Genomic DNA, 21606 nt, shown 5'->3' with positions numbered 1-21606 from the left:
AGCACGGTCGCTGTAGTTCCGACCCATTTCCAAGATGGCCGACACTGTGAAATACGTTACGACCGAACTAGTGCGTTCGGTTATTAGTTCCGACCACTAGTCGACTAGCTACGCAAAATGAAGTTGGCCCTGGCTCGCTGGCTGGCTGGCTGGCTGACTGTTTGGCTTGCTAACTGGCTGGCTGGCTGGCTGACTGACTGACTCACTGACTACTGGCTAGCTGACTGACTGACTGGCTAACTGAATTATAGCACAATAGCACACACAATATTGTCTTAAAGATGACGTGTCCTGTCGGCGTAATCAAAGTGAAGGAGATCCTTCCTCGCACACCTGGACCGCTCCACGCACCTGGTGTCAATCCTCGGTCCAGTGATATCATTTACAACTCATTTGTAACATTTGGTCAAATCAAGGACGGTATTTGTGATAAGAATCGTATAAAAGACTCGTGAATCTTCGATGATTTATCAGACTTTTGGTTTGTGTGACTCTGGAGAGAACTATCCAACAGTAATGTAAGTAAATGCTTCAATTTCCAGAGACTCCTCCGTGCAATATTTCACTATGTTGTCACTATATCGTGTTTAATGTCTTATAATTTCTAGTATGAAGATATTTCTATCAGTGATATTAATGGTTTGTTGCTATTTGAATGGTGTTAATGCGGTGCGTATTATTGGTGGAATCCAGCTACATTACGATTTTCTTGAACGCGAGTTAGTTGCAAATACCGGTGCTTTCGGCAAACCTCATGACAAGGCGGAAATAAAAATCGCCTGTAAGTATTTTGTACCCCTACAACTGCTTTGCTTTTGAGCTCCCCAAGTATTTTTTAATACTGAGTTAGTGAATATTTCATACAACAAAGTCACTGTTATCTATTTAATCTTCCTTGACAAAAAAGCGGAACTCGGGATCTTGTGGGGAGGTGTGTTTGCACCTAACGCATCACTCCCCCTCCGGGCCTCGGATAGTACTTAGAAGGTTAACTAATACGAGCTTTCGCTAAGTAACATTATCGGGTAATTGAGTACAGTCAATGCCTAAACAACAGTAGATGTATAGGGAATGAGAATTATCTTAGTTTATCCGATGAAGCAAATACACTACATTAAGTAGCGAACGACTCTGATTAACCTTCAAAGTACGATCTGTCTTTATATTTTACCGACACGATAATCTATTAAAACAGAGTGTTATTATTTTTAGCAAATCACATCTGCATCACACCTGAAGGAGTAGGATATTGTTTAAACGTGTTATGGGTTATCGAAGATGAAGACAGCGAAAAGAAACATCAACAAATTCACGGTACTCAACTCGATGTTTTTGATGTTAAAGTCAAGCTTTACTGCGAAAAAGCGAAAGTCATCACTGGAGATTTGAGCGTAGGAGAGAAAAAAATGATGAGCAATGGATTTGTTTGGAATCCCTGCACGGAAGCTTTCGGTTACGGAATGTTGTACGTGTACGTAGAATTGGACAAGAATCCACCGATGGTCTCTGGAATCTCCAACAGAATTTATAACAGAGAAAAACCATCTGAAACACTACAAGAAACATTCCTAACCGGAGAAAAAGATCATTACAAAGATGAACCGATTGAAATTGCCGAATTCTACGTTGTCGATGGTAATATTGACGCCGGGAGTGCATTTCGTAAAATCAATATGTACAGAGCGAAAACAGTTCTGAGAGGATTTGATGCACATTTCGATAAGCAAAACATAATTGAAACGCACCCGCACACACTTGATTCTAGAAGTATAGTTAATGATGGATGTGGAACTGAATATGTATCCGGTATGACGGGTAAGTGACGCCCCTCCTCCCTCCTCCCCTTCTCCACCACATACCGCTACTTTAACAATTCGTTATATCTGTTTTTATTATAGGTTCCTATTCGACTACAAAATCCATTACCGAAATGATATCTGCTACATTCAGTAAATCGTTTGAATTCGGGTTTGAAGTTTCGGCTGAAGCCGAGACTGATATTGGATTCGCGTCAACAACTGTAGGACTTTCGTCATCGGCAAACTTTGGATTCGGTTCCGATCAGACGCAAGAGATGTCCGTCACTACTACGGCAACCTATACATGGCCGTCATACTGCAAACCTGGCACTAAATTAGAAACCAATCTGTTAATGGTTACTGAAACCGTAGAAATACCAGTTACATTCAAATTTGAACGCGGTGACGTAGAATTTAAAGTTAAAGATAAATGGACCTTGAAAAGATCATTTTCTCAAGAAACTTCCTCGACAACTATTATCCCAGAAAATGAACACTGTGGCTAAATTATCATTCAATCTGAAATGAAAATAAAAACTTACTGAGAATTCTAATAATTAGTGTCGTTTTAAAAATTCAATCTCGCGGGTTTATTTTCGATTGAACGATTGACTAGTGGTTGCTCTACTGAGAGATAAGGAGACAAAGGTTGAGAGAAAGGGTGAGTGAGAAAAAGGAAGAGGCCTCGTTGAGGAGAGGAATTCACCCAAGTAACTCTAGATTTAGCAGCGTTCTGAATCAGAACAGTTTCAATAGACACTGTTCAAGCTGTAGCCAAGAAGACATTTCAATACTTTAGTCTAAAAAAAGAAAATTTATGGTTAAGTAATAAACTTTATTGAGGGCCATCCTTAATAAGGATGACCCTCACTCACGATTGATAGAACACTATATCCGTGTTGACGCGATGTACAGAGAAAATAAAATAATCTAAATACAATAATAAATAACAAACCTAAATCCGAATCCCTCAACTGTGGAATTTATAAAAAACCTTGTAAAGTTTGCGACAAATTATACATAGGAGAAACAGGTCGGAACCTTAACCAACGTTAAAAAGAGCACAAGTTAGATGTAAAAAAACTTTAAACCAAAGGCGGAGTTGCTAGTCGAATATTTCAGACCTCACACAATTTTGATTTCGTTAATGCCGAATTAATTTACCCTTGCAGCGATAAAACTAAAAGACATATTTTGGAATCTGCACTGATAATTGAAAATTCGAGCAACGTTGTAAATCTTAACAATGGTTTTTCACCCCACAATAAATTTATATCAAATTTCCTCTGTACACTGGTTAAACTTAACACGTGAATTCTCCTTTAATCCTTTTGTTATGTGTCACTCATCAAGTTCGAAAGTGCTTTTTTCTTCCCCCCAAACCGTTTCTCTTATTCACCTCACCCTGGGGAGTAGTTACCCCAGTCATCAACCATCCCGGGAATATGTAACGCCAGATGACCTACTAAACGTGTATGCGTCATACCCCATATAGTCAATGATTTCATTCTAGTTTGTAAAAGTTTTTATCACCTTCATGATTTATTGTCGGAAATTTTTTGAAATGTTAATTGAAATACATAGGATATTATTGTGTTTTTGATTATTCAAACTGTCTGTAAATAAAATGATCATTAGTAATTTATATAAAGACAATCAATTCTTCAATTGTTCTCTCTTGGTTTAGAAGTCAACTCAGGAACCATCACAACCAGATGTTCACAAAGGTAAAGTGACCCCGCATGGTGCAGGAACAGCACAAAAATAATGTTTGAAAATGTATCTCTAACTTCTTCGTGTTATTAGAGAAATTTTCTTTTCCAAATGATTTCAGGTGTCTTTCAAGGTGACATTGATCTTCCATCGGTATGTTGGGGATATATCGCGGTTTAGTGTGCGAAATAAGTATAAATAACATATTAATTTGTTGGTTGTATCGCTAGTTCCGTAGTGCAGTGAAGTCTCGCTGGTCCAGATGGTTCGGTAACAAAATGCGCTATGCTTTCCTTGAAGATGACACCAACACAAAAATAGGTAACAACGAAAAACATATTTCTGATATTTTGAATAGGTATACAGCAAAGAGACTCACTCCGTTGGTTAATTTTGGTCCTAACGTACACGGCCTCGGTAGCTCAGTGATATTAAGTGAAGTGCTGATGAAGTCACTATGAGTGTCGAGTGACAAGCGGGTCCGAGTCCTGTCGACTGTTTACAGTGTGCAGGCAACACTTCTTAATCCGAGTCCCAAAACGAGGTTAAATGAACAACCATCAGATCGACGTAAATCGAAAGAAAACAAAAAACAATATCTGTTTACTAATTATCATTGCTCATTTTGGAGGCGCGCATCCGAATTTTGTTCGCCCTGAAATCTGTTATTCATCTTTGTAAATTATTCGAAATAAATGATAGGATGATATACGATTTTCAGCCGATGCGGATCGACCGGTTATTCGAGAAGCTATTCGTCTGCTCGCTGATCTGATTAACGAAGGCGGCGATTGTTTCCAATTTACGGAAGTCGCTGACAATTCGGAGAAATTGCCGACTCTCATGTTCTACTCCGGAACAGGGTACAATGAGTATTCCATCCCATTCGAAATGAAATATGACCTTTTTTATCCAACTAGATGTATACAATTCAGGATCCAATTCGCCTAAATTTTCGAATATGAATATTTCACGATGAAACTCTTATCCCGAAGAATACCCATTTACTGTACATCTTTCCCATGCTGTAATTCTAGATGACGTTGTTTTTTATGTAACCTCTTTTTTCAGATGTCACTCTGCAGTAGGTATGTCTGGTGGCACTCAGATGTTATCGCTGGGCCGCGGCTGTCTTCATAGCGGTTACATTTGGCATGAACTGTTACATGCGCTGGGACTGTGGCATGAGCACACGAGGTTGGACAGGGATAAATATGTCCGAATATTGTGGCAAAATATTGAGCCCGGTATGTATGTATCCTAATACGTATGGTTAGGTTCACTAGAAACCTATGTGGCTTTTTTTACCAACACCACCTGGCGGGTTGACTGATTATAGAAAAAGAATCAATGGCTGAAATGACGTCTACAGTTCCCCGATTGATCATTTTAGATTTTCCATTGCAAATTCAAAAATGTCAAAAATATAGAATTATATGAATCATAATCTTGTATTCGAAAGCAAGAATTCGCCCTTGTTTCATACGCATTTTTCAGACGCTCAAATCAACTTTCAAATAACTGCTAAGAATAAGATCAACGACCTTGGAACGCCGTATGACCTTTCATCATTGATGCACTATCCGGATAATTACTTCAGCAAGAACGGCTTGAAGAAGACAATTCTACCGAAGGAACCTGGCATCAAAATCGGGCAAAGAGATAAACCGAGTTATTGGGACATAAAACGAATAAGGATTTTGTATGAATGCGACACGGTTTAAATAAATAAACGTGGGTGAAATTGAAATAGCTTTTAAATGTAGTTATTTGCGTAAACCTTCGACTCAGTTTGAGGCGAGGTGACTGCCTGCTGCCGAATAGCTGGCTTACTAGGCGAACTTCGGTTATCGGAGTAAGTCGACTATAGTCGAATTAAACGAAACCGAATGTCCATGAGTCGGAACTATGGTCCGAGAGCACGGTCGCTGTAGTTCCGACCCATTTCCAAGATGGCCGACACTGTGAAATACGTTACGACCGAACTAGTGCTTTCGGTTATTAGTTCCGACCACTAGTCGACTAGCTACGCAAAATGAAGTTGGCCCTGGCTCGCTGGCTGGCTGGCTGGCTGGCTGGCTGGCTGGCTGGCTTGCTGACTGTTTGGCTTGCTGGCTGACTCACTGACTCACTGACTCACTGACTCACTGACTACCGGCTAGCTGACTGACTGGCTGGCTAACTGAATTATAGCACAATAGCACACACAATATTGTCTTAAAGATGACGTGTCCGGTCGGCGTAATCAAAGTGAAGGAGATCCTTCCTCGCACACCTGGACCGCTCCACGCACCTGGTGTCAATCCTCGGTCCAGTGATATCATTTACAACTCATTTGTAACATTTGGTCAAATCAAAGGCGGTATTTGTGATAAGAACCGTATAAAAGACTCGTGAATCTTCGATGATTTATCAGACTTTTGGTTTGTGTGACTCTGGAGAGAACTATCCAACAGTAATGTAAGTAAATGCTTCAATTTCCAGAGACTCCTCCGTGCAATATTTCACTATGTTGTCACTATATCGTGTTTAATGTCTTATAATTTCTAGTATGAAGATATTTCTATCAGTGATATTAATGGTTTGTTGCTATTTGAATGGTGTTAATGCGGTGCGTATTATTGGTGGAATTCAGCTACATTACGATCGTGAACACGAGTTAGTTGCAAATACCGGTGCTTTCGGCAGAACTCATGAGAAGGCGGAGGTAAAAATCGCCTGTAAGTATTTAGTACCCCTACAACTGCTTTGCTTTTGGGCTCCCCAATTATTTTTGAATATTGAGTTAGTGAATATTTCATGCAACAAAGTTACTGTTATCTATTTAATCGGGTAATTTTTCTTGACAAAAAAGCGGAACTCGGGATCTTGTGGGGAGGTGTGTTTGCACCTAACGCATCACTCCCCCTCCGGGCCTCGGATAGTACTTAGAAGGTTAACTAATACGAGCTTTCGCTAAGTAACATTATCGGGTAATTGAGTACAGTCAATGCCTAAACAACAGTAGATGTATAGGGAATGAGAATTATCTTAGTTTATCCGATGAAGCAAATACACTACATTAAGTAGCGAACGACTCTGATTAACCTTCAAAGTACGATCTGTCTTTATATTTTACCGACACGATAATCTATTAAAACAGAGTGTTATTATTTTTAGCAAATCACATCTGCATCACACCTGAAGGAGTAGGATATTGTTTAAACGTGTTATGGGTTATCGAAGATGAAGACAGCGAAAAGAAACATCAACAAATTCACGGTACTCAACTCGATGTTTTTGATGCAAAAGTCAAGCTTTACTGCGAAAAAGCGAAAGTCATCACTGGAGATTTGAGCGTAGGAGAGAAAAAAATGATGAGCAATGGATTTGTTTGGAATCCCTGCACGGAAGCTTTCGGTTACGGAATGTTGTACGTGTACGTAGAATTGGACAAGAATCCACCGATGGTCTCTGGAATCTCCACCAGAATTTATAACAGAGAAAAACCATCTGAAACACTACAAGAAACATTCCTAACCGGAGAAAAAGATCATTACAAAGATGAACCGATTGAAATTGCCGAATTCTACGTTGCCGATGGTAATATTGACGCCGGGAGTGCATTTCGTAAAATCAATATGTACAGAGCGAAAACAGTTCTGAAAGGATTTGATGCACATTTCGATAAGCAAAACATAATTGAAACGCACCCGCACACACTTGATTCTAGAAGTATAGTTAATGATGGATGTGGAACTGAATATGTATCCGGTATGACGGGTAAGTGACGCCCCTCCTCCCTCCTCCCCTTCTCCACCACATACCGCTACTTTAACAATTCGTTATATCTGTTTTTATTATAGGTTCCTATTCGACTACAAAATCCATTACCGAAATGATATCTGCTACATTCAGTAAATCGTTTGAATTCGGGTTTGAAGTTTCGGCTGAAGCCAAGGGCGATATTGGATTCGCGTCAACAACTGTAGGACTTTCGTCATCGACAAACTTTGGATTCGGTTCCGATCAGACGCAAGAGATGTCCGTCACTACCACGGCAACCTACACATGGCCGAAATACTGCAAACCTGGCACTAAATTAGAAACCAATCTGTTAATGGTTACTGAAACCGTAGAAATACCAGTTACATTCAAATTTGAACGCGGTGACGTAGAATTTAAAGTTAAAGATAAATGGACATTGAAAAGATCATTTTCTCAAGAAACTTCCTCGACAACTATTATCCCAGAAAATGAACACTGTGGCTAAATTATCATTCAATCTGAAATGAAAATAAAAACTTACTGAGAATTCTAATAATTAGTGTCGTTTTAAAAATTCAATCTCGCGGGTTTATTTTCGATCAACGATTGACTAGTGGTTGCTCTACTGAGAGATAAGGAGACAAAGGTAGAGAGAAAGGGTGAGTGAGAAAAAGGAAGAGGCCTCGTTGAGGAGAGGAATTCACCCAAGTAATTCTAGATTCAGCAGTGTTCTGAATCAGAACAGTTTCAATAGACACTGTTCAAGCTGTAGCCAAGAAGGTATTTCTATACTTTAGTCTTAGAAAAGAAACATTTTCAAAAAAAGAAAATTTTTGGTAAAGAAATAAAGGATGACCCTCACTGTAGCAAAACTAAAATTTGGACCCGGGCCTCGAGCTTGCTTGTACATCGCGCTAACCACTTACACCACAGAGCTGTAGGGACTTTCCGTGTTTCGAAGTCTGGTCAGTGGCGTCTCATTTGAATCGATTCAAATGACGATATTTAGTAAATTCTAACTTTTTCTTCTCAAACTTTGCCCGTGGCAAAGACAGTCCAGCTTTTCCACAAAGATCTGCATATCGCATTGGTCCACAGACCAGAACCGGACTAAAATTAGTAATCTTGATTGAATAATTTGAAGTGAATGAATCAAAACCTGTTTAAGATAGGTCATGGCTGAAGGAATTTGAATTGGTATTGGATCAGGAGTTTATGTTTGGATGTCAGTCTAAAACTGCAAAACAGGGTCGTACAGTCAAATACTGTTAGAATATAAGTATTTTTGTGCTAATTATAGCAATACCGTATAAGGCTTTATGGAGACCTAGAATTAGAATGCTCGTACATAATACATGTCATTGAACGGTTGTATTTTAAACGGTTGTCGTTTGCCATATGTCACAAATAACTACAGAATAAACATATAAAAGCGATAATTATAGTATAAATCTCTAGTTATAAAACGAAAATCAAACTTCAATGTTATCAGTACCAGGGGCCACCGATACAGCAGAAAATGAAGTGGGCGTTTAAAGAAGAACACTCCTTAGATGAGAGAACGCAAGAGGCTACAAAAATCAGAAATAAATATCCTGACAGAATTCCGGTAGGTAAAACATTTAATTATGACGAGCGATTTGTAATAATATGTTTATACATACATATAGCTTTATTCCAAGGAGAATTTCACTATAAGTTATTTTTGCTCAGGTCAAAAATGACATTGATAGCAAAGTTATAGATATTAAACAATGGAAGATCGCGGAATTAGAGCGATGAGACAATAATGAATGTTTTTGTGTGTGATGGCGAAATCACGACTTTACCCGACTAAAACGTATAAAAGGGCTCACGGAATACAATTCACGGGTTTCAGTAAGAGTTACGGTAACTGAATAGAAAATCAAAGTTCAAACTGAAATTTCAGAGAAATGGAAATTTCAACCGAGAACAATGAAACTGGATAATTTGGTTTAAGTCCCACACTCAGTTCCAATTCTAGGGTGAATTTCGGTTATCGGAGTTAGTCGACTATTTGCGAACAAAGTGTGAAACCAAATGGCAGTTAGTCGAAATAGTCAGAATATAGTCGAACCGGGATTGAACACGGTCTCATTAGTTCAAACCTATAGTTCCGAGATGGCCGACACTGTGAAATGCGTTAAGACCAACTATAGTGCGTTCGGTTAATCAGATCCGACCACTGGAGTCGATACGATATCCGACTACGAAGTTCGCCCTGTGCCTAACAAAACAGGGAATCAGGCTCGTTGGAAGATTATTTGAAATTAGTCCATTTTCAATGTTTTAACATAGAATCAATTCTAAACTGAGCGAACTGTTTGAACTGGATCCAGTTGTTCATGTTTTTTTTTGCAGGTGATTGTTGAGAAAGCTCCCAAATCATCCATCAAAGACATCGACAAGACTCAATTTCTAGTTCCATCTGATCTTACAGTCGCTCAATTCATGTACATCATTAGAAAGCGAATCGAATTGCCTCCGGAAAAAGCGATGTTTCTCTTCGTCGATAAAGTTCTTCCGACGACTAGCTCAACGATGGGAGCTATTTACGAGGTTTGTGCAATATATCTAATGATAAAACAGAGGGGAACCTCATTGTAACGAACTCGGATACAACGAATCATCGGATATAACAAATAGAATTTCGTCCCAAGTAAGAAAATTTGATTTATTTCATCTGGATATAACTTACTATCGGTTATAAAGAACATATATAATATACCATTCCACCAGATGAAACTAGGTCCAGATGCCCGGTGTTATAACAAATTAAATTTTGTATCGTAAAACATGTTCACTGTTTTTTTTTTTTTCAGGAACACCGCGACGAAGACTCGTTCCTGTACATAGCCTACAGCGGTGAGAATATATTCGGTTGAACAGCTTTAGCAAAAATAATAGACATGTATACTTTTAATCGCGCTGTTGTTTTAATTCACCATTAATTAATTATTACTCACACAATCAGTTAGACATCTGTCAATTCGACACCTGTGATAACAGTTTGTTTTGTAATTAATTGTGTGCTCAAACATGTCTGTCAACTTTTATAGTATTATATAAATAGAATGTAAATCCATGAACAGCAGTTGAGTTTGAGACGAGTCTTGGAGCCTGATACATCTTTCAGGCAAATTCCCAAGCTACTCGATTGAGAATCTAAAGAATAAAATCGTCTACGTTTAGTGCTGAAAACTACTAGCTTTCTCATTGTTGCATAACTCAGGATTTAATCGTAGCTGGAGCTTCCCCGAAAGACGAGTTAGAACAATTAGTTTTGTTAAACAGCGACTAACTGATTCACATATTCCAACTATCTGTCTAAAATATATATGCTTTATCTTGTAAATGAATAATTATATAAATCAATATATACAATTACACTAATATTACGTACATCATTTCCGTCGTAGACCACGATAACTACATAGTATCTGATTTTGTCTAAGCCCCCGGACTTTGGTGCCCTACACCGTGGATGTCTATTTAAACGCTTAACTCTGGGAGGTCATCAGGTGGCCTTCGTAGCTCAGTCAGTCTTGTTGGCACATAGCTGATAAAAGTCTTAGTACGACCAGAATGGACTGGCAGTTGAACTAAAACATCGTTATTTTCTACACTGTATTGAAGGATCGCAAAAAGCCTTCATACCGGCGTCTTCAAGAGATGAAAAACGAGGCGAGATGACGTCAGCAATAAACGGCTTGATATGATTCGAAAAGACTTCAAAATAGAATTGCTCGACAAAGAACTAGCTCGCAAAAATTTCAAAACCTATCGCCGGCAAGCGACGCGTCTAACACGAAGTATTTCTCTATTCATTTTACGTTTAGCCACATGAGGCTGTATGGATAAATAAAGAACCAGTATCAAAACTCTTATCTCCGAGTTAGTTACCTAATCATTGATGGTAAGCTTTTTATAATCGGATGGGCTTATACCAACTGTGGTTTGTGAAAATATCCGATCGTGAAACTAAACCACAGACAGGTTACTGACTACTTATCTCCATATTACGCCCCCATATTACACACGGGCGGGTTTTCCTCCACCGGCGGGCCACCCGGCACAACAAATCCAGTGAAAAATCTTACAAACCTGACGATAAATAGAAAGACAACCTAGAAATAGGCATAATATAATGCCTCCCGTTGGTTGTAACCGATACGATACGATACGATACGATACGATAAAGTTGCGCGCTTAAAAAGCATATTTATGGTGAAATAATCAATGGTTGTAACGATGGCGCCTGTCACTTAAATTTCGTATATTACAAATTACATCAAGAAACAACCCGGACCGGATTTCAGCAGTGTTGGTAATGCCCGAATTTGAGTGTGACTCTGGCACGTGAGTGCTAGCCGTACACCGCTGTCCTCTATCTATCCTCTGGCAAGTGAGTCCTTGATATGACGTCATCACTTGCAATGTTATTGTCACATGATAAAGCGTCCTTGCGTATAAATACATTACCACTAACTTACCTTATTTCATTCGAAATTTATTGATTTGACTATCGAGTCCTCAGTAACCACGGAAAACTACTAAAATTATATTAAACTTTACAAGAAAAAGCTTGATTTGCGATCAAGATTCGAATATAATTAAGTTCTCTTTAGACAGCGGACGCGTATTGTGAGCAGGTTGTGTGTAAATAAACAAATAGAAGCCATTTTCATTTCCTGGTTCTGAATTTTAAGAAATTTCTCGCGAGTTTTTCACGTATTTAACGCCGACAAGATGAAGTGGGAGTACAAAGAAGAACACCCGTTCGAAAAGAGGAGAGCTGAGGGTGAGAAGATCAGAAAGAAGTATCCAGACAGAGTTCCAGTAAGTAATGAAGGACTGTTTAAATGAGGTGACCATGGGGCTCCGTCTCCACCACCATTCACTGATTCAGACCAGCTGATCAAGTGCAAAGCTCTTAAAATTGCGACTTTTATTCCAAACCACCGCCTGTAAATCGGGGTCCAATACATCAACTTCACTTCTAGAATACTCATTTAGTTTATTAATCATTGGTAGTATGCTTTTATAAACGGATGTGTTTTGTGGAAATATCCAATTGTGAAATTTAACGAAAAGAATGATTAACGATAGCTGGTGGGGGGGGGGGGGGTATTTTGCCAATGCGGCATTGTTCCTGTTGTTGCTATGTTAGTACCATTACGGCAATAGCTCATTCTGATTGGCTAATTAACACTGCGCATGCTCACTGAGGCGCGTCTCTTAAAAATTCAAGGAAAGTGTTGAGAACGGAAAAAAAGCATACAAACCAGTATTCGAACCGGGGCCAGTACGTTATTAGTGTAGCATCTTTCCACTTGATTATTGGAGCTCACTTGTTTATATTTTAGGTAATCGTTGAGAAAGCTCCGAAGGCACGAGTCGGAGATTTAGACAAGAAGAAATATCTGGTGCCGTCCGATTTAACTGTCGGTCAATTTTACTTCCTAATCAGAAAACGTATTCACCTGCGACCAGAAGACGCTCTGTTCTTCTTCGTAAATAATGTGATTCCACCGACGAGTGCAACAATGGGTGCATTATATCAGGTACATTTTACACCCGGCGCACCCTCGTGCCTACCAGCCTGCCCTCGACTCCCATCTCCTCAGATTGGACCCTCAGCCCAGGCCTTGTGAGTGTCATTAGTGTAGACCCTCATTCGATACTTGGTCCATTTTCTGATCAACACTTCACACGTGTTCAATGCTTTACCCGAGAAATCTTTTATCGTAAATGAACTACAAATATCAGGGATCGGTTGTATAGTCATGGCTTAGACTTAAGACCAACTTATTTCTATAGCCATTCTACTTATTTCTATAGCCAATCTAACAACTTAAGACCAGTCTTAAGATTTAAGACCACTTTTGGTCTGAAGTCACGTACGACTGTGCAACTGGTCCCAGATATAAGACATTTCGTTAGCAAAAACTGATCACTTTAAAAAAATAAACATCCACATTTTCACTATACAATGGTGAATATCAGAAGAGGTCCCGGTTGCAGATTGTAATTGTGATATTTGGATTGTTTGTTTATTTCAGGAACATCATGAGGAAGATTTCTTTCTGTATATAGCTTACAGCGATGAAAGTGTCTACGGTTCATAAGAACAACTACAAAAAGTCTCCAGATTCCCTGATTCACTATTATTTACAACCGAAAGAAAACATAATTACGAACATTTGTCTTTCCGTTTTTCGATGTTTCTATTTTCAATGTAGAGTTGGTTAAAACTCTGGCTATTAAGTGTGAAAAAAAAACAAAATAATGTTTTTCAGTTGGTTTTTCATTAATGAAACGTTTGACTGAATTTTCTTAATAGTGTAATGATTAAGAATGCTTCTCTCACTTTTCCTATGTAGGGAGTGATGTATGTGTTTGTATGCCTGGTACATTTGTTAGTACGAAATCTTCAGTGTAAATATTGTTTAAGAGCAAACGGAAATACTTGCACGTATTCTAGTAGTATTTCCTTTCGAGGTTCGTTGCAATATACAGCCAACATTTACGTTGAAATTCATTAAATTCGCAGTGAAATCGTGTGCGCATTCTCAAAATGTGATCAGCAAAAAGTTTTGTTCATTTGGAAGGAATATAAGGACTATAGAACTGGGGGCTGCATATCGAATCTAATCCCAGTCAAATGTTTTTACGCCTACATGATTTCTAATCTATTCAACATTACGACATCATTACTCACTAAGAGTACAGAAATAAAATGTGATCGGCTTATATTCTTGACACTGTATATAGATATTTCTGTTGTAGATTCCGTTTAGCTATTTATAGATCTTACATATTCGAATCGTTTATGTATCTTGCTAACAAATTATGGTGTATTGTGTGAAAAGCCCATTTCGCGGTTCTGGGTTTTATATTTTGACTTGTAGACGAAATTCATCTGAATAATAGACCCTGGATCAGTTCCACAGTAGTGATTGGCTCATGTTAAAAGCTTTCAATTTTCAAATCTTACCGCTAACTTGAGAACTCTGGGTCCTGGTACTGTGTCCCAGAGTCAAACATAGCCCACAGGGGGTCATTTATTTATTTATTTAGTAAATGAATGATCCCCATTTGTATAAATGAATCTTATTTGAATAAATGTAAAATTTTAATTTTTGCTTGGTGTAAAGTACCTTAAAAGCTGAACGTGCACACATAGGCCTACTGCGCTGTAGATGTACCAAGTTTATATATTGTATATTTTTGGTATTTCATGTGGCGCGCGAGGATCTTTTCCGTGTTTTTTATGGTTTATAAGTAATAGATTTAAGTTTCGACTGACCGCGATTATTAATTGTATTATATTTATTATTATTACGGAGTATTTAATGTTAAATCGTCATCTACTTCTTAAATATCGACAGGGAACCGAAGGTGAAGGTCATATGAGTCGTAACTTTAAGACAATGTATTGATGTTATTGACTTTAAGATGATAAGTGGTATGTAACAAGGACAGCTTGTATTAATACAAATTAGTACTTTGAGCAGTTGATTGGGTGGTTCCCTGGTCGTATTTTCGCTGTAAATGATCTTGTTGGTGATTGTATTGTACAAAAAATTACATAAAAATAAATCTATCGTTAGAGGCAAATCTAAAGTTGATTAGTTTTATGACGTGGTTAGTTAATGAACTCGTAGTGGAGCAAGTCTCGTCGGGGATCTGAGCAGTTGGCAACTTTGAGACTATGGTATTACAATGAAACTAATAAGGCTAAACACAAATGATACCTTGTTTCTCCGCAGCGGCCGGGTCATTTTTGTATAATATGATAAAATTTATAAACAGTTCATTTCTATAGCGGCCGGGTCTGTTATGGTAAAATTGATCATGATTTTAAAAAAAGTAATGTATAGGGTAGATAGGCGACCGGCCGGGTCAACATTTAAGCTCAGCAGAGCGGAGAAACAAGGTATCAATTTTTTTTAGCCTAATGTAGAGCCAAGCACACATTGAACTTGTCTAAGTGCATGAATGACATTAGTGAAATATATTGGTCACGCGAGATCCAAGGTATGTGCAAAGAGTTCAAAAGGAATATTCATTTTTCTGCACTAAACGTGCTGAAAAGCGCTTACTTATGCTTTACCATGATAAGAAACCGAATGTTAATTAAATTCCATTGTTTAATTCTTACACAAATCGCTTACGTCAATCAATTTCCATAAGGAGTCTTCTGTATCTGGTCGGAAGGCTCTAGCAAATAAAATAAAAAAATCACGCCAGAATTTTTGGTGTGTGTGTTTCAGTTTTTTATTTGGTCCGAAAATGAAATAAAATGTACAACACAAAGCAAGTACATGTACATGTATGACCGGTATGACAATCATATCATGGGCCTACTACACTACGTATTCAACCATGTTGAAACCCTTTAAATATTTGACACACTGGCAAACAGCACTAAACTTCACTGATGAAGGAAAATGATAGTAAAATAAAGTCGAAACTGTGAATTGGAATAATATTGCACAAATCACCGATATTCAAGCAATTGAAGAGTCTTTGAAAATAGGACCGCATCAATCACGCCACAATTAAATCTTAGAAATGTTTCATGTTTTAACCGGGAACGAGTTCCACAGTTTTGAGTTAGGGTGTAACCTCAAGAGTTAACTCTTTGAAAATGGACTAATTTTAACTCGAGAGTTATCTCCTACAACTGTCGAACTTGAACCTGGGATTAAATCACGTCAACTGGGTCCTAGGCTATATACCGCAGTAACAGCTGGGCACTCTATAACCATGGTCTGGGTCCATCTGAGACCTTCATCGCAACCAATCTGATTTAAAAACCTTCACCTTATAAATGGAAAATTCTCAAAAATTGAACATTCTATAGAGTAAATCTTATCACTAACTTGTTTACTGTTTTTGATTATTTTACAATCATTATACTTAGAGGGGAGGGGGTTAACGTGAATAAAACCACGTCTCCTACCCCTGAACAAACTTAACAAAATAGACATCGATTCTATAACGCAGCACGAGTTCCAAGCAGTGATAGGATTCAATTTCATTTTGCAGTGTCATAAATTCAATCTTTTGTTGGAACTCTACGATTCAGTTACGCAAAAATGATCGACAGCGGAACTGGATCCAGTTCCGCATGAATTCACAGCCAAACTAAATCTGGAATCTAATTAATATTTAAAATATAATTCATTGTACATTAATAATTACGTATATAGCATGAAACAGTTTTTTTGAGAGACTGGTTTGACACAGCATCAACACAACAAACTGGAATATGAATTTATACCGGGTTCAAGTCTGCATTTTACACATATTTTGTTTAGTTCTGGTGCTTATTACAGAACTGCTGAGTATTGAACTAAGTTTCGCAGTAGTGAGTTAAGAGTTAACTCAGACTTCAAATGAGTTCAAAGAACTTACACGTTTCAATCAGTTAAGTCTCAACCCAGAACTGTAAACCAGGTTCCTCTGGTTCGACCTACGTATTGAATAACCCTACAAACAACAGCTTTCATATTTCAACAGCTGCAAATCTGTTTTTCACCACGATACAAGACAAAAAATCACCGTCTATGAAAATACGACTGCGAACTACTGTTTATAGATGATATACAGATGTATATAAATGCAAATACTTTGATGCCAATATAAAGCTATAACCGTATATATGCATTAATTTAACAGCCTCTCTATATCTTACATACAATACCAGACTACTGGTACATTATTCCATGGATGTTTTAGACTATATCTAGTTCATATGTCCATGAATAATCTAATCCTTATTCCGATGTGCTCCCCCCAGATCAGGGGACAATAAACCATATTCAGAGACTGCTCCTGATAATCAGGGGACAGTAAACCAGGATGTTCCTGACATTCAAGCGAAACAGTCAACGATTTTTACAAACAAGGATGAAACAACGTGAACCTGAGCACCTGCTGTGTGACCAACCAATCAAACCAATCAAATCAAATCAATCAATTAATTATTGATATTCAATCAAATGATAATTTTTTCAAATATAAGATCTAAATTTCCATACACAATATACATTATATATATATATATATTAATGATGATAATTTCTATTGATTTTATGTCGATGGTTCCGGATCGTCCGTGTCCTCGGTTACATCCGATTTCTCGACCATCTCGTAATCCTCCGAACCGGTCGACCCGTCTTCCTTATCGCTTTCCTTATCTTTCCCGGCCGCCTCTTCGTTCGCCTCGTCGTCGTCTTCCGCCATTTTCGCCGATGACGATTTTTTATTTTTCTTCGTTTTTTCCGACATTTTTTTCTCGGGTAAATCTTCGTTTTTATCGTTGTTCGCCTCGCCCGATTCCGTCGGTTCATTCTTCGTCGATTCATCCGCCGGTTTCACGGCCGGTTTCATCTCGTGCGTATAAAGCGGTCGGAACGAATCGACGAATCCGACGTCCTCCGTCAGATTCGGTAAGAACCAGAAATGATGTTTACCGAGCGTCGCGAGCCACACACAACAGAATACAATAAACCTCACTGAAATAACAACAAACAACGTTCGATATTAAACACCAGCTATCCCACCAGATGGCGTGACGACCACTCAGTCTTGCGTACAATTTCATTTCATCATTCATCCGCTTTGAACTGAATTTTTAGGCCTCCGAAACCATACATTATCATTATTGAAATCTTTGTTTCTACTCAGCGTTTGGTAAAGTTTTCATTAATTTTTGATTAATACTAATTCAAGGTTCCTACAATTCCTAGTATCCAGAATTCAAGGACTTTTCAAGGAGTAATTTTCAAAATTCAAGGAGGTTTTCGCGGTCATATACAAGGGAAAAAAGTCGAAAATTCAAAAACAAAATCCATGTTTTTCTCAAATTTTGATCAGTTGTTGTGTGTGCCGTTTTGGTTTTACATGTTTAAATGTTTTAAATCTCAAAGTGAAACAACTTTCACTCACAAGTCACACAATGAAGAATAATAGAATACACTGTCTTCTGAAAAGGACCTTTTGAAAATTTTTAATAGGACTTTCCCAGAATTTAAGGAGTTTCAAGGAGTTTATGGATATTTCTCAAAATTAAAGGATTTTCAAGGACCTTGAAAAATATATTCAAAAATCAAGGAGTTTTCAAGGAGTTGTAGGGACCCTGTAATTGAGGAAAGTTTATTTGATTTAGACGGAAATGTAGAAGAAATTGAATGAAGGAGACGCTGAGTAACCACTAGCAACACCTGGTTCCACAGTTGTCAGTTACGGTCCAATTCTGTCGTAACGTCATTTTTTTTTAATGCCACTGCTCGCTTGTTTTACTGCCAACATTTTTCATAGAGGTCAAACTTACCTAGTCTTAACTCAAATTCAATGAAAATACTACTCTTTATAACTCCAAATTTATGATAATGAACTATGACTCTAACTGAGGAGTCATATGTAACGCCATGTTTCCCAACAGTGACTTTTACTGTGTATAGTTCCTCAGTTAGAGTCATCGTTCATTTTCATTAAATGTCTGAACTCCTGAAGAACTGGATACTGTATTCCCCCCCATAGTCGATAGTGATATCGTGAACCCTGGCAGTACTTACCAACAACAAGTAATAGGAAGATTCCAATGAAGCCGATAGCGGAAAGAGACAGATAGTAGACACCTTGACGAACTTCAGGCGGCCATAGCGGAAATAAACAAACCGCAATCGAACCGAGTACTGAAAGAGATATGATTATAATATAAACACATTATCAGTTCTCGATCCGAGATTTCATCTTTAAAATGTCAACACTCACCCAATAACAAACCGATAAGGAACGTCTTAAGCGGAACCGGGTCGTAAACCCAAACATAAATTTCATCACCGTCGTAAAATGCCTGATCATCTGTCATCTTCAGTTTCATCTTTTTCTCCTTTTTCTTCTTCTCATCCTGAAATTTAGAACAGTTCAAAGTTTGAACTCAGAACAGCAGCTACGGCGACGGCAGCAGCAGCAGAACCGATGGGTCATTGTTGGGACCAAATGGAAAACATATACATTTGTATAACGAATAATAAATCGAATTTAGGGTTATAAAGAATGGTATTTCGATCGAATTGGAGTAAAATTGAGCAAATTTGATCTCTGAAATAAGTTGGCGTTTACTGTTATTCTTTACCTTTTTCTCGGAATCTTTCTCTTTTTTCTCACTGTCTTTCGCCTCAGTTTCTGTGTCTTTCTCTTTTTTTCCTCTCTTTCGCAATTTTTTCTCCTAAAACCAAATGAATCCGGTAACAATTTCGATGCAGTCATTTCAGATTGAAATTCCGATCTTTTTCTCAAGATAAATTTTTCCTCTAAAAATTACTTACCTTTTCATCTTCACCATTTGCATCATCTTCATCTTTCAATTTCTTCTTCTTTTTCTCCGATCGGATGGCCCGATGAAACAATCTTTTCATCAGTAATCTGAAAAACAAAATCAAACGACATCTTTCATTCAAATGAAATTCTTCGTTTTAGAAACCATCAGAGAAGTTATCAACCGGTTATTAGGAAATCTAAAGTTTCTGTAGGATGGAGGGGTGAAGAAGGGAGTGAGGAGAGGTGGAGGGAGTCAGGGAAGGGGGTGAGATGCGTTGCAGGGAGGAGAGGTGAGGGGTCAGGATGAGATGTTTAAATACCTGTCCACGTAATGAACTGCTGACTGTAAATAAGTACAGTATCTATAGGGTGACTGGAGGGGCGAAGAAGGGAGTGAGGAACGAGGTGAGGGGTCAGGGAGGGGAGTTGAGGGGTCAGGGTGAGATGTTTAAATACCTGTCCACGTAATGAACTGCTGACTGTAAATAAGTATAGTATCTATAGGGTGACTGGAGGGGCGAAGAAGGGAGTGAGGAACGAGGTGAGGGGTCAGAGAGGGGAGTAGAGGGGTCAGGGTGAGATGTTTAAATACCTGTCCACGTAATGAACTGCTGACTGTAAATAAGTATAGTATCTATAGGGTGACTGGAGGGGCGAAGAAGGGAGTGAGGAACGAGGTGAGGGGTCAGGGAGGGGAGTTGAGGGGTCAGGGTGAGATGTTTAAATACCTGTCCACGTAATCAACTGCTGACTGTAAATAAGTACAGTATCTATAGGGTGACTGGAGGGGCGAAGAAGGGAGTGAGGAACGAGGTGAGGGGTCAGGGAGGGGAGTTGAGGGGTCAGGGTGAGATGTTTAAATACCTGTCCATGTAATGAACCACTGATTGTCTGTTTGTAAATATAGCGTCCGATTTCCCTTTCGTCGCCCATCTCGAATCCAGCAATAAATTCACGGCTTCTGACGCTAAAAAAAAAGAAAAAAAAACATAAAAACATCGAAGAATTGAACAATAAAATGATATGTTTTTCGTTTTTTAGCTTAGATCTTTATGATTCCTACCGATGAATGATTTGACAGGCATGCCCATGAATTTCGATTCTTTAACCGGACAGTTAAAGCGCACATATTTAGCTACGGCGTATTCTTCTTTAGACGGCTTCTCATCGTCCTGAAATCAATAAGAAATCAACGACATCACGAATCAGGCAGGAAAACCAGTTTTCAAAAGGTAAAAGTCCGGAACCACACATCTTAAAAATGATTGACACAATCCAGACTCAGAATGTCTCCATGAATCCAATGCCGTGATATTTATTTGACGATACTTCATTTTTAGCCCAGTTTTTATCTCGAGATCGTCACAATTTTTCAATCGTCACAATTTTTCAATCAAACCCCATATTGGATTTTGTTTTATTCTAATGCAGGCAGGTTACAATTTCTCGCTGAAACGATGTGAGGGTAATCAGATCTGCACTAAATTAAAATTAAAAAGCAGCTTTTAGACTAAGTAAAGCTACTTTGACAAAGCCTTTGTGGTGCTGGGCCTTATAAGATAACAACCAGACACGTAAGTTTTGTCTAATTTGCGGTGAAATTCTAGTATTTCTGGCCACTTCAGTCTTTAACTGAACAGTCTTTAAAATTATCAACATTTGATATCAAATATCAACGTGGAATAGACAAGTCGGAATCAATTCAAATTAAATTCTAAAATATGGAGCCCGATTCACAGTTGTCCACGTCACTTCAGCGAAATTAAATTACGCTAAAATCTTCATAGATCTGTTATATTTATCGCAGTACAGTTTTTAGGGCAGAAATCGTTTAGAATCGAGAGTAATTTACCTCATCTCGCCGAGATTTTTTACCACTTCGTCGTTTTTCTGCCATGTTGTTAATTCTGGGGTGACTGCATCTGCAGCTTAGATAGATTCAGGAATATAAGTTAAAAAGTTTAAATATTATCCCTGAAATTTTTTTGCA

At 38.3% G+C, this 21606-nt stretch overlaps 6 protein-coding genes across 8 annotated transcripts; 5 read left to right on the top strand and 1 right to left on the bottom strand.

The window, feature by feature from the left end:
- Window positions 1–1406: 1406 nt before the first annotated feature.
- Window positions 1407–2305, top strand: LOC141909252 (uncharacterized). Its single transcript, XM_074799644.1, has 2 exons — window positions 1407–1815; window positions 1899–2305. Exons 1-2 carry the CDS (start codon window positions 1407–1409, stop codon window positions 2303–2305), a joined length of 816 nt encoding a protein of 271 aa, XP_074655745.1.
- A 1341-nt stretch (window positions 2306–3646) lies between these two features.
- On the top strand, window positions 3647–5237 carry LOC141909053 (high choriolytic enzyme 1-like). The gene is made up of 5 exons (XM_074799384.1): window positions 3647–3665; window positions 3743–3833; window positions 4234–4375; window positions 4584–4759; window positions 5010–5237. Exons 2-5 carry the CDS (start codon window positions 3791–3793, stop codon window positions 5234–5236), a joined length of 588 nt encoding a protein of 195 aa, XP_074655485.1. The 5' UTR covers window positions 3647–3665; window positions 3743–3790; the 3' UTR covers window position 5237.
- A 498-nt stretch (window positions 5238–5735) lies between these two features.
- On the top strand, window positions 5736–7764 carry LOC141909251 (uncharacterized). Its single transcript, XM_074799642.1, has 4 exons — window positions 5736–5905; window positions 6063–6232; window positions 6672–7274; window positions 7358–7764. Exons 1-4 carry the CDS (start codon window positions 5736–5738, stop codon window positions 7762–7764), a joined length of 1350 nt encoding a protein of 449 aa, XP_074655743.1.
- Window positions 7765–8626: 862 nt separating this feature from the next.
- LOC141908316 (gamma-aminobutyric acid receptor-associated protein-like 2) lies at window positions 8627–11148 on the top strand. 3 transcript variants are annotated; one of them, XM_074798314.1, is made up of 4 exons: window positions 8627–8868; window positions 9642–9839; window positions 10103–10145; window positions 10917–11148. In XM_074798314.1, the coding sequence occupies exons 1-4, from the start codon at window positions 8779–8781 to the stop codon at window positions 10997–10999; spliced, it is 414 nt and encodes a 137-aa protein (XP_074654415.1). In that variant the 5' UTR covers window positions 8627–8778; the 3' UTR covers window positions 11000–11148. The 3 variants fall into 3 exon arrangements, with proteins under 3 accessions (XP_074654415.1, XP_074654416.1, XP_074654417.1); XM_074798315.1 differs by having other exon boundaries at window positions 10736–11148; XM_074798316.1 differs by lacking the exon at window positions 10917–11148 and adding an exon at window positions 10576–10686 and having other exon boundaries at window positions 10103–10170.
- Window positions 11149–11893: 745 nt separating this feature from the next.
- LOC141908627 (gamma-aminobutyric acid receptor-associated protein) lies at window positions 11894–14900 on the top strand. The gene is made up of 3 exons (XM_074798734.1): window positions 11894–12119; window positions 12647–12844; window positions 13343–14900. Exons 1-3 carry the CDS (start codon window positions 12030–12032, stop codon window positions 13406–13408), a joined length of 354 nt encoding a protein of 117 aa, XP_074654835.1. The 5' UTR covers window positions 11894–12029; the 3' UTR covers window positions 13409–14900.
- Window positions 14901–15535: 635 nt separating this feature from the next.
- Window positions 15536–21521, bottom strand: LOC141908998 (translocation protein SEC62-like). Its single transcript, XM_074799318.1, has 8 exons — window positions 21469–21521; window positions 20680–20788; window positions 20481–20583; window positions 19625–19721; window positions 19432–19524; window positions 19068–19203; window positions 18869–18988; window positions 15536–17806 (listed from the first exon to the last, which is right to left on the bottom strand). Exons 1-8 carry the CDS (start codon window positions 21511–21513, stop codon window positions 17382–17384), a joined length of 1128 nt encoding a protein of 375 aa, XP_074655419.1. The 5' UTR covers window positions 21514–21521; the 3' UTR covers window positions 15536–17381.
- Between the last annotated feature and the right edge of the window lie 85 nt (window positions 21522–21606).

Source organism: Tubulanus polymorphus, chromosome 7 (genome assembly GCF_964204645.1).
Source record: "Tubulanus polymorphus chromosome 7, tnTubPoly1.2, whole genome shotgun sequence".
Taxonomy (NCBI): domain Eukaryota; kingdom Metazoa; phylum Nemertea; class Palaeonemertea; order Tubulaniformes; family Tubulanidae; genus Tubulanus; species Tubulanus polymorphus.
The sequence above is the reverse complement of the archived record's forward strand: the minus strand, read 5'-3'. Positions and strand labels throughout refer to the sequence as shown.

Excerpts from the sequence above, each read along its gene's own strand:
- LOC141908998 (XM_074799318.1), bottom strand. The coding sequence starts at position 21,513 with ATGGCAGAAAAACGACGAAGTGGTAAAAAATCTCGGCGAGATGAG. Across the intron at positions 19,722-20,480 it reads GTGGTTCATTACATGGACAG|ATTACTGATGAAAAGATTGT; the intron begins GTATTTAAACAT and ends TTTGTTTTTCAG. Across the intron at positions 19,204-19,431 it reads AGAAAGATTCCGAGAAAAAG|GATGAGAAGAAGAAAAAGGA; the intron begins GTAAAGAATAAC and ends TCTAAATTTCAG.
- LOC141908627 (XM_074798734.1), top strand. The coding sequence starts at position 12,030 with ATGAAGTGGGAGTACAAAGAAGAACACCCGTTCGAAAAGAGGAGAGCT. Across the intron at positions 12,120-12,646 it reads AGTATCCAGACAGAGTTCCA|GTAATCGTTGAGAAAGCTCC; the intron begins GTAAGTAATGAA and ends TTTATATTTTAG. Across the intron at positions 12,845-13,342 it reads CAATGGGTGCATTATATCAG|GAACATCATGAGGAAGATTT; the intron begins GTACATTTTACA and ends TGTTTATTTCAG.
- LOC141909053 (XM_074799384.1), top strand. The coding sequence starts at position 3,791 with ATGCGCTATGCTTTCCTTGAAGATGACACCAACACAAAAATAG. Across the intron at positions 3,834-4,233 it reads TGACACCAACACAAAAATAG|CCGATGCGGATCGACCGGTT; the intron begins GTAACAACGAAA and ends TACGATTTTCAG. Across the intron at positions 4,760-5,009 it reads GTGGCAAAATATTGAGCCCG|ACGCTCAAATCAACTTTCAA; the intron begins GTATGTATGTAT and ends CGCATTTTTCAG.
- LOC141909252 (XM_074799644.1), top strand. The coding sequence starts at position 1,407 with ATGATGAGCAATGGATTTGTTTGGAATCCCTGCACGGAAGCTTTCGGT. Across the intron at positions 1,816-1,898 it reads ATATGTATCCGGTATGACGG|GTTCCTATTCGACTACAAAA; the intron begins GTAAGTGACGCC and ends TTTTTATTATAG.
- LOC141908316 (XM_074798314.1), top strand. The coding sequence starts at position 8,779 with ATGAAGTGGGCGTTTAAAGAAGAACACTCCTTAGATGAGAGAACGCAA. Across the intron at positions 8,869-9,641 it reads AATATCCTGACAGAATTCCG|GTGATTGTTGAGAAAGCTCC; the intron begins GTAGGTAAAACA and ends TTTTTTTTGCAG. Across the intron at positions 10,146-10,916 it reads CCTGTACATAGCCTACAGCG|GATCGCAAAAAGCCTTCATA; the intron begins GTGAGAATATAT and ends ACTGTATTGAAG.
- LOC141909251 (XM_074799642.1), top strand. The coding sequence starts at position 5,736 with ATGACGTGTCCGGTCGGCGTAATCAAAGTGAAGGAGATCCTTCCTCGC. Across the intron at positions 5,906-6,062 it reads AAGAACCGTATAAAAGACTC|TATGAAGATATTTCTATCAG; the intron begins GTGAATCTTCGA and ends TATAATTTCTAG. Across the intron at positions 7,275-7,357 it reads ATATGTATCCGGTATGACGG|GTTCCTATTCGACTACAAAA; the intron begins GTAAGTGACGCC and ends TTTTTATTATAG.